This window comes from Elephas maximus, chromosome 6 (genome assembly GCF_024166365.1).
Source record: "Elephas maximus indicus isolate mEleMax1 chromosome 6, mEleMax1 primary haplotype, whole genome shotgun sequence".
NCBI lineage: Eukaryota > Metazoa > Chordata > Mammalia > Proboscidea > Elephantidae > Elephas > Elephas maximus.
Window position 1 is genome coordinate 74,237,891 of NC_064824.1, and position 11,038 is coordinate 74,248,928.

Sequence of the window (11,038 nt, forward strand, 5' to 3'; positions counted from 1 at the left end):
GTGGTTCAGCTGCCATAGTGGCAGAAAAAAGGTTTGGGGCTTCTGGGCCCTTCTCCCCAAAGAACTTGGAGTGAAAGCTAAGTCATATTTTGGTTCCCGAATCCCATCTATCCTTTTGTTTACTTGCTTCTGGTAGGGGGAGGACAACAACCCATCCTAGGTCTTTCTCGAGCTGAGGCCTGAGTTGGTGGCTTCATGCTTGTGGGAACACCACAGGGCCGGGTCAGACTGGGCCTCGGTGGGGAAGGAACCCCCCCAAAGTAAGAAGCACTCCCTTAGTCACGGTAGGGATGGGTCCCAGCGGAAGAAGGTCCGACTTCCAGGGGCATCTTCATCAAAGGAGAGCGGTAAAGTTGTTTTGTCAATCGTTTGCGCTTGGCTCTATCAGAACTTAAAGACGCTGGACATTTTTCTTCGCTGGCTGCCTTGGAGCTGCGCGCCTGCCAACTTAGTCAGCTGAATCCAATTACCGCGAGCAGCATTTCATTTGGCCCTATGGAGCACTCACTTACAACTTCCCCGAAAATTTCAATAATCCCCACCTCGGCTTCACGCCGGCCCTGTCCTGAAGAGTTTCCCCTGGTTGCTGGTGGGGGATGGGGTGCAGGGCCGGTACTGCCTGGGACCAGCTCTTCGCTGACAGTTACCCTACTGGGCTTCTTCCCGCTACCCCAGTTTCTGGCTGAGAAAGGAGTACTTGAGCTGGTGGCCCGGGGCCAGCTAGGCTAAGCATGGGATTCCGGGAGACCAAGAGGCTGAAGTTGGGCCGGTGCTGGATGTTCGGTGGGCCAGGGAGGGAGTAACAGAGGAGGCAGTGGGAGTTCTGGGCTCTCCAACTTTGGCTAACTTGGGGTCTCCTTCCCATTCCCCTCCCCAAGCCTGGGAGCCAGAACGCAGAGCTCACCCTGGATCACCCAGGTGCAAACTTACCCTGTTCTCCGCGGCTGGGAGAACAAAATCTAGCTATAGGCGCCGAGGGGATCAGGGCTCTGGGTGGCTTTCCAACTTAGCCCTTCTTCTGAGGGGACGCTCTTATTTCTAAGGAAACCCGTTTCAAAAATTAAAAAAAAAAAATAAAAAAATAATCAAGCGGCGAAAGTTGACGTCCGCCCACGTGAATGTATTATATAAAGCGGCTTCGGGACCGGCCGCCAGACATCCTGGGTACCTAGCGCCTTCGCCACACCGCCCTCGGGTCCCCGCCCAGCGTAGCGCGCTGGGGGGCTGCGGGCAAGTGGCTTGGCTTTTTGGGCCCAGGCCGGCTGCGAAGCTGAGGCCGGGCGCGAAGTTAGGAGCCCAAGGGCCGGGATCTCTCCAAGGCGCTTCCGTTGGGTGTTCATTAAGGGGTGAGTTATTGCTGCGTGAGCCAAAGGTCACTTCAAAGGCTTATGGCTGCGCGCTCTGGTCTTTAAAAGGGCCGGGGACGCTTTGTGTGGGGCTTTCCCAGGCGCGGGTTAGTGTTTGCAAACTACTGAGTCGACAAATTGCACTGAGCAGATGCAAGAGGGGGACTGTGTCTCTCTCCTTTCACCTGACGGGGCGAGCACCCGCTGAGCGACGGCAGTGGTTTGCAGCCTGGTCTGTGTATTTGGGTAGGGATGGAAGGGATGTTTGTTTCTTAGGTTGCTTGCAGGATGATCCTAAGATAGGCATGGGCCGCCTAGGTCAGGGGTGTGGTGGTGGGCTACTGCAATAAAATAAACCCAAAGAAACCACAACATAATGTAGGAGCCAGGAAATAGCACCCACCACCGTCTTCACTGGGACTCTGAGAGGCAGCCCCTGACTAGGACTCACCCAGCACCCAGGCTCATTCACATGTCCACCTTCCTTTCCTGGTGTCCCAAGCTGTTGCCTCAACCCCGTCCCCAGTTCTGCACAACCTTTCTCATCTGCCTTTAGGAGGGAGTGGGTAGCCTCCGGGTTTAGGGCACTTGGATCTCTTAGAGTTTGGTGGGAGCAGGAGTATGGACTGGTTCCCTACATCTCTGACCCACTTGGCCCTGCCCCTGGCTGGTGGGTCTGGTGCTTCCCTAAGGACCCTTCTCCCCCTTCCTTTCAGCCAAGGATTTCCATTAAAGGTCTCCTGCTCCCCTGGAGCAAAAGGAGTCTCCTTCTGCCTGGAGGGGCAAAGGTGGCCAGAATGTCTGCGGGCGCCATATACAATAGTCACATTGATTATGACACCCTTAAAGGGGGTAAAGCCTCTCCACATGTGTTTGTAAGAAACAGCCGCCTGCCACTGAGAGTTTTCCATTTTGTTCCAGATTCACCGCTGCAGAATATCAAAAGAAACCCTATGAGCCTACAAAAACAGTTAGAGACAAAATGCAAGGGGAAACACACACACACACTTGTGGTGAGTGGGCGTGTTTCAAAAAAAATAATTTCCACTACATGTCCACATTTCCATCTGTCCTGCAACTCAAGGTAGCCATCTCAGGATTCATACATACATCAAGACATAAAACAAAGGGCGGCTTTGAAGAGGATCACCTCGGTGTGAACTGCTGCCCGTTACATGATAACCGATCATCGGCCTTCAAATTTATGGCTCTTTAATGGGGTGATCCCGGTGCCTTAAATGCAGGGTGTATTACGGTATTGAGTTATCTGGGCTAAATAAGGATGATTTAGAAGGCGCGTCCAGGGCTTCCCACAGGGCAGAAGAGGCTCAGACTGAGAAACGAGAGAGCCTGGGCAGAAAGCCGCCCAGTAAATTCCCTTCCGAGCAAACCCGAAAAAAGGAGTGGTAGCAATGCAAACCGCTGCTCGGTTCCAGAGAATTAGCGGGAATGCCCAGGCAGGAGTCATGTCGACCGGAACGAGATCCGCGGGCTTCCGAGGCCCTGGTTTAGCCAAAACAAGGAGAGGAGCCGAGACCAGCTAGAACCTTTTAGACAATTTTTAGCGAAACACAAGCAACTAGCACTCCATCGCCTCCCCCTGCTTTCCCAACTTAAAAGACTATCGGTCATGTCTGACTTTGCTACCGCTGTGGCGCTAGTCACAGCCGGCAACTGTAGCCCCCGCCCTCCCAAAGTTCCCGGCCCTTCCCACGGCCACGGCCACGGCGAGCGAGCGAGCGCCGGTCCGGCCTCCACGCGCGCTGCCAGCCGCCCAGCGTCCCGAGGCCGCGGCGGGCGGCAGGTCTTCGGCCCCCGGCGGGGCTGGGCGCGCCTTCAGTCCCGGGTCCAGCAGCCTGCAGCCGAGCAGAGCTTCTAGCGGAGGCGGGCGCCGGCCACTTTATATAATCCCCCCTGCTCTTGGGGCGCGGGGCCTGGAGAAGTGCGGAGTAGGGAATTCTTTTGCTGCGCTTCCTCCTACGCGGAGCCTGTTTTCCACTTCTGAAAAGTGCCGGGCCTTGGGAAGTGTTTTTCTTTTCATTCCTTACTGAAGCGTTTACTGCTGCCGAGCTTGCAGTCATAAATTTTGTTACAAACCACAATGACAGGTGCATTGATATGCACCGTGAGAGCTCCAGCTGCCTAATAACCTCGTCCCCTGGCCGCTGTGAGCGCCTTTTATTTATTCGGTATCATATTAGGTATTGATCCTGGGCAGAATTAAGTGCAGTGTGCAAGTATCAGGGCTCGGCTGCTTCGGAAGAGAGGCGGGCGGGCCAGCGCGACCGGGGAGCGGGCGGTGGTCGCTCCGAGGCCGTCTGCCTTCCGGCAGGGGACAGTTTGGTCCTGCATTCTGGGCCTGCGGTTAGGCCTCCGAGCTGAGTTGGGCAACTTCCCGGGACCGCGAGAAAGGGCGAGCCAGACCCCGTTTGGCAGACTTCCCCCAGGAGTGGCCAGAGATTGTGCTGGCCGGGGGCTGGCAGGGCTGCCCCAGCGGATTCCCGGGCTGGAGGTTGGAAGGGTGAAGGAGTGAGAGGAAAGGGAAGCTGAGGACTTCGAAGAAATGCGAGTCCCGCTCGACCGCCCCCCGCCTCAGGGCTGTCTTCACCCCAAGGCATTTGGGATTCGGAGCCCAAATGAGCAAAGGTACTATAAAGGCCAAAAAAAAAAAAAAAAAAAAGAGAGAGCGAGAGAAAGCTTTAAAAAAAAAAGGGCGGGGGGAGGATCGAAAAGATGAGCCACTGAACAGTTGACCATTGTCCAAATGATTTATGACCCGTTCCTGCTTTTTAGGTTCAAGCAAAGTTCACAAGGAGTAGGGATTTCTGGAAATAAGGCACTTTACCAGTTTTGCAACAATATTCTCAGGTTTTGTTTTAGGAGCGGTGGCTTCTTTGGGGCACTGATTTTTTCCTGGGGGCTGCAAAGTCCTTTCTAGTGAGGAGGGAGAAGCTGCCCTTGCTTCTGGGGAAATGGACATTAGGGTGGTGGATCATCACTGAGCCAGCCTCGAAATTCCTTAAGACAATGAAAACAGGCAGGAGAACAGACTGTAGTTACTCAGGAAGCTGCCCAGTATTTGCCCTTTTGAGGTCTGTGTACAGAACTTTTTCTAGGAATATGCCATAGGAACAAATGTATATGTAAAACCTTCTGTCCCAAAGACCTGCTCCTTTCCTAAAGAAGCAATTTTAATGTGACTGGTCCACCTATCAAGACAAGCTTGGTCCACCTGGGGGGCATATGGGGGAATGTTTTGCTTTCATAACTGTAAATGGAGTGACAGAAGTGGCAGCTTGAGTTCTGGTGATCCGAGTGTCAAATGTGACCATTTAAACATCCCGAGGGTCAAGGTTTAAGACTAGAAGTGGAGTCCCAGAAAGACCCCACCACTTAACCAAACCCAGACTGCCTGGTCCTTTGGCCTGGAGACAAATACATATAAATATTGGTCACAGAATGGGGATTTAGCTGTCTGTTTGATATTCAGTGACTTTAATATTCAGAAAATAATATAGGAAATGAATGGAAAGAAATATTAAGTCCAGCTTTGTTGGGTAGATATTCTAACTTCCTACATTTAAGAATAACAATACAAACAATTCCTAAAACATAATATCCTAGTATCCCAGTATCCCATTGAGAAGGGCTTGTCTCTCATCAAGATAAATGGCATATTCACTTGTATTCTAAAACAAAATGGATGACAATGCTATCAAACAAAGGATAATTTGCAAAAATTTGAAAAAAATTTTATTGGGTTAGGCTCTTTGGTAAAAGTAGAGGGAAAAGGAGTGAATGTAGAAGTAGCTTTGGTAGGAGTGCTTAAATTCATTCAGCCACATAGACTGGCTAGATAATATGGTCCATCACGATGACCAAGATGGAAGTAGGGAGCATTTCTGGGAAGGAAAGTTGCCTGAAAGATGAGATCAAGAATTGAGACCAGAGAGCTGACCTACGAGTTTTCTTTATAAAACAGACAAAAGTGGTTGAATGGTATTAGTTATACTTTAACTTCTTAGGAGCCTTTCAGGAGAAAGGGTACGGGGTGAGAAGAGAAACCCCCATCAAGAGCCATGGGACACAAAAGGGGTAGAATTTTTCTTAGGTTTTTTTGTTTGTTTGAATTCTGGGTCAATTTCATCATGTCATGAGAGGTTTTCTCGTTGGTTATGGGTTGGGTGGGAGGTGGGATGGAATAGATGATCCAGATAAAAGGTCAATAATAATATTGATTTATACAGTAGATCCAGGGTAAAAATAATAAAGTTATAAAGAATTCTCCACCCACCCATGCTCATTCAAACGATGCATTTCAAATTCTAAACCTCTTTACCTATCTCTACTTGTATCCATTTAAAAGTAGTGAAAAGACAAAGTCAAGTTTCTAGAAAAATGTAGATGAAAGAAAAAAAAATTAATATCCTCAAAATAAGTCTGGGAGTCTTTTAAGTCCTCTTCTTGGTTTTCATCTCCTAGTTTTCAACCCTGTACACCCCACAATACTGAGCTGGGCTGCTTCTCACGCTGTCACTGGAAAGTGGACAATCTGGGTTTCCATGAAAGATGCTGTGATTTTGAAACCAGGTGGGGAATATACTTTTTTTCTTGTTGAGAATTTTTGGCTGGTCTGAATGTATTATAAGGCTTTCTTTTGCCACTCAAAATCCTAGGATGACCCAATGATTGACTAATGGATCCATTTCTTCACTCATTCAACAAGCATTTATTGCACACTTATTACATGCCAGACACTAGGCTGGATGTTGGAAATATATGAATAAAGCATAGGCCCTGCCTGCAAGGAGCTCACAGTCTAGTGGGGGAATCAGCCATTAAAACTTATGAGGGCATAAGGCTTTTCCATGCAGGTTCAAAGGCTAAATTGACAATCTCAGGGCAAGAAAATTGTATCTGAGGGGAGAAAAAAAGCCCCTTCCTTAGGCTGGAGCTGAGCTAAAGAGAAGATGGGTCTTTTCTTTGGTTTAGGAGGAAAATTTTATAACTTTTCTGAGAGTTCAAATAAGTTGAGCTTCAAAAATTCCAGATCCTGCACCTTGCCTAGCCCCTCCCCCCAACACACATACCATGCAGAGAGCCTGGAGCTTGTCTCTTGTCTTTCTATATTGACTGGTCTTGCGAATGACCACTTTTCTTCTTGGCAGGTCACCTGGGACCTGGGGCTGACCCAGCTTCTCTCTCAAGATTTGGTAGACATTGGAGGTGGTGGTGAAGGAGACAGTGGCAGTCAATGTTATTTGAACTGGGTCAGCAGGCCCTGGAGCTTCCTGAGTGCACGATGCAGAAGGCTGCTTACTATGAAAACCCAGGACTCTTTGGAGGCTATGGCTACAGCAAAGCCACTGACACTTATAGCTACAGTGCCCCTCATCAGCCCTACCCACCTCCTGCCAACTCCCTGGACACTGATTACCCAGGTTCGGCCTGCTCTATCCAGAACTCTGCACCTCTTCGAGCCCCAGCCCACAAGGGGGCTGAACTCAATGGCAGCTGCATGCGAACAGGAACAGGGAACAGCCAGGCTGGGGGTGGTGGCAGCCAGCCTCCTGGTCTGAACTCAGAGCAGCAGCCACCACAGCCTCCTCCTCCACCACCAACCCTGCCCCCATCCTCGCCCTCCAATCCTGGAGGTGGGGTGCCTACCAAGAAGGCCAAGGGTGGGCCCAATGCTTCCAGCTCCTCAGCTACCATCAGCAAGCAGATCTTCCCGTGGATGAAAGAGTCCCGACAAAACTCCAAACAGAAGAACAGCTGTACCACTGCAGGTAGCTCTCTAAGGGGGCTGCAGTTACCTCCAGACTGACCCCTGAAAGTCCAGTCCACCTAGGAACCAAGAGATTCAGGGCTGGAAGTGCATCCTTGGAGGCCATACTGTCTGAACTCCCATTCATGCAGAAATGTCCTTCCTTCTTAGTGTCCCTGATCGAGGTCATACTCTTGCAGTGACAGGGTGATGATTTCCATTCCAGGTAGCTAGTGCCATTGCTGGACAGGTCTCATAGTTATTAATAGAAAGCAATTCCTTATACTAACCTAATATCTGTTTTCTGAGGCTGTTGGTTGTAACTTATCTTCCTTTTCCACCCAACAGCCCTTCAAAATTTGAGGACAGGCATCCTGATCCCCAAGCTGAGGTGCTTATGTAGCTCATATCACATGAATCCCACTCTCTTAAATTAATATCCAAAGAACCTTTTGACATAGATATATAAGAACATCCCCATTTTATAGACAAGGAAACTGAGCGTTAGGGAGGATAAATGACTTAGCCAAGATCACAAAACTATAAAGCAATAGATTTGAGCCCAAAGAGCCAGACTTCAGGGCTAACAAGATATAACCACCGGATTCTACTTGGTCCACCCAAGCCCAAGTCTCCCCACTCCAGCAAATCCATAATGGGGAGGGGCATATCCTAGGGAAAGAGGAGGTACACTGAAACATGAGCAACCTTGGGTCTCTCTCCCTGGGGTAGAGAGACCCTAGAGTTCAGAGGGTCTTCTGTAGGTCCACCCAGGGTGTGTGGAAAAAGAAGGGCAGGGCCAGGAGCCCTGAGGTCTGCTCACTGTCTCTGCTCAGACTGCTTGGTTCCTAGACTTTTCTGAAGGCCTCATATGTTTTCTGATGGCAGTTTATCTTCAGGTGGATGAACCTGCTTCCAGATCCAGAGCTAGTTTGAGGCCTGGGATGTGGCCTGTTATCAGTTCTCTGGTTTGTCCGTTGCTTTAGGGGGAGGGGAGCTGCTGCTCCTAGGTGTAAAGTGTCTTCCAGTTTGCAAGCTCCTTCTCCTGCCCCTCCCTCCTCAGCTGCAGGCCCAGGCCCTCCCTCCCAGAAGAAATCCATTTGTCTTCCCAGGGAGGGAGTGGACAAGCAGCTGAGAGGTAGCAGGGTGGTAGAAGCCAGTGTTGAGGCTGCTGCTCCTAGCACTGCAATACTCAACATGCTGGCAGCCTAGGCTTGGATGCCCTAAAACTTCAGGGCAGTATTTTCATGGTTTACCACCTCCCTGCCTTTGAGTACAGAACCCTTGGGTGCAGCTGGGCTGGAGTGGGATGCCAAGATCCCCATCCCCATTCCTGGCTAGGCTAGGGCTGCCTCTCTCCCAGCAGCAGAGGCTGGGAGGGGTCAATAAAGTCTGGTCCAGGAGCTCCTGTTCTCTCATTAAAGTCCTCCACGGCCTTTGGGTCGGGATAGTGGGCCAGGCTGGAGCAGGTGGGTGAGCAGAGCGAATCGGACCTCAGAAAGCAGAAGAGGGCTTTAGGGGCGACTAATAGGTAGGCTTGAGGGAGTGAATTCCACTTTGGAATCTCACCTCTCAAGAGCCACTTCCCCACCCAAGCCAGGACTGGAGGTGGGGGAGGGGTGGAGGAGGAAGAAGCCAGAGAAGCACCCTTCTCCTGCCCTGGGTGTTCCCACCTCTCCCGCTCAGCGCATCCCCTCTCTCCCTTCCTGCCCAGGAGACAGCTGCGAGGACAAGAGTCCGCCGGGCCCGGCGTCCAAGCGGGTGCGTACGGCGTATACCAGCGCGCAGCTGGTGGAGTTGGAGAAGGAATTCCACTTCAACCGCTACTTGTGCCGGCCCCGCCGCGTGGAGATGGCCAACCTGCTGAACCTCACCGAGCGCCAGATCAAGATCTGGTTCCAGAACAGGCGCATGAAGTACAAGAAGGACCAGAAGGCCAAGGGCATCCTGCACTCGCCCGCTGGCCAGTCCCCGGAGCGCAGCCCGCCGCTCGGCGGCGCCGCGGGCCACGTGGCCTACTCGGGCCAGCTGCCGCCGGTGCCGGGCTTGGCCTACGACGCGCCCTCGCCGCCTGCCTTCGCCAAGTCGCAGCCCAGCATGTATGGCCTGGCCGCCTACACGGCGCCTCTCAGCAGCTGCCTGCCGCAGCAGAAGCGGTACGCGGCGTCCGAATTTGAGCCCCACCCCATGGCGAGCAACGGCGGCGGCTTTGGCAGCGCCAACCTGCAGGGCAGCCCGGTATACGTGGGCGGCAACTTCGTCGACTCCATGGCGCCGGCGTCCGGGCCTGTCTTCAACCTGGGCCACCTCTCGCACCCGTCCTCAGCCAGCGTGGACTATAGTTGCGCCGCGCAGATTCCCGGCAACCACCACCACGGACCGTGCGACCCTCATCCCACCTATACAGATCTCTCGGCCCACCACTCGTCTCAGGGACGCCTGCCCGAGGCCCCCAAACTGACGCATCTGTAGCGGCAGCCGCCAGCTTGAACTCGCGGCACAATTACCTCTCTTGGTGGTGGGGGTGGCGGGCGGGGCCCGCGGGGCAGCTTGGTGACCCCCTCCCCGGCTGTAGCCCGGCCGCCCTCTCCCGGGTCTCGGGCCTCCAGCGGCCGAGACGCAGGCTACCGGGCCTCCCCTCCAGGCGCGCTCTCCTTTGGGTGACTTGCCATAAATCAGCCGCAAGGATCCTCCTCTGTAAACCTGACAGTGCCATATACTGCGGACCGAGGGACTCTAATCTGGTAATGGTGTCCCAAAGGTAAGTCTGAGACCCATCGGCTGCGCGCTCTGCAGAGGGGCCAGAGCCGGGAGAGCCCCGGGCTGGTCCGCGTCGAGCTTAGTTTCAGAGACCTTAATTTATATGCTCCTTCCTGTCCCATAAGGATTGCGTCGGACTCAACTATCTGTATTTATTATTTGAAGCGAGTCATTTCGTTTCCCTGATTATTTATCCTCGTCTTAATGTATTTATGTGTATATTTGTAGAATTCCTCCGGCCGAGTTTAGGAACGCGTTACCAGGCCGCAGGGGCCACATTTCACCTCTTTAGTCCCCTTGGTCTGAACTAGTTGAGAGAGTAGCTTTGAACAATTGTAACCGTGGCTGGTGTTTGTAGTTGATGTAAAGGATTAAGATCGCAAATTGTCCTTTAAGGGTAGAGTCAGGCAGCCCCGTGGCGTGGCACGACACCCGTTACTCATTTCTCGACAGCCGCAGCCCTCACCACTCGACACAGTTTATTGATTTCAAATTGTCTGGTACTATTTGAACAAATATTGAGGATAAAAAAACCTCTCAGTCGGAAGTGTATCTGTGTTAATCACGCACACTTACAAGCAGATCATTCTGCCTTTATTTTTAGCACAATTCCCCTAGACAAGGCCCTGAAAGAGGCTGACCCTTGAAAAAAAATTTTTTTTTTACATTTATTGAAATGTAGTGCACAAATTGGTTCTGGGGATACGTGATTAAAAATTCCAGCAATTCACATTGAGAGAGAAGATCCGAAGATGCAAAAGTAGAAATCGTTCCGGACAGGATGATTGGGTAGGGCTTTTAGCACCGCTATTGCTGTCTCTACCGCCCTCTTTCTAGTCATAAATCTACTTTTTTAGAATCCATTTACACTGGGGAAGTCAGAGCTCACTTTTCTGCTTAATTAATCAAAAATAAACTTGTGAAGAAAATTGACAATCAAAGAAAAGACACGAGAAGAAAAGAAGGATTGAGCTATGAAAAAGCTAAGGTGCAGAAAAAGAAATGGTCATTTGGAGATGGGCATCTAAGCTTTTTCTCTAGGAAATGCTGTCTTAAATTTTTTCCTTTGTAGTGGTCGGTGGTTCATTTCTAAAGACAACGAAGGTTCCTCATGATGTAAAATAATAAAAGTTTCATTAATGGAACATAATGCGTATAAACACCT

At 51.3% G+C, this 11,038-nt stretch overlaps 1 protein-coding gene across 1 annotated transcript; it reads left to right on the forward strand.

Moving 5' to 3' along the window:
* Nucleotides 1-5,853: 5,853 nt before the first annotated feature.
* On the forward strand, nucleotides 5,854-10,484 carry HOXD3 (homeobox D3). The gene is made up of 3 exons (XM_049887507.1): nucleotides 5,854-5,936; nucleotides 6,515-7,135; nucleotides 8,828-10,484. Exons 2-3 carry the CDS (start codon nucleotides 6,601-6,603, stop codon nucleotides 9,583-9,585), a joined length of 1,293 nt encoding a protein of 430 aa, XP_049743464.1. The 5' UTR covers nucleotides 5,854-5,936; nucleotides 6,515-6,600; the 3' UTR covers nucleotides 9,586-10,484.
* Nucleotides 10,485-11,038: the final 554 nt, after the last annotated feature.

Coding starts and splice junctions, on each gene's coding strand:
- HOXD3 (XM_049887507.1), top strand. CDS start 6,601: ATGTTATTTGAACTGGGTCAGCAGGCCCTGGAGCTTCCTGAGTGCACG. Junction 7,136..8,827: donor GAACAGCTGTACCACTGCAG/GTAGCTCTCTAA, acceptor CTTCCTGCCCAG/GAGACAGCTGCGAGGACAAG.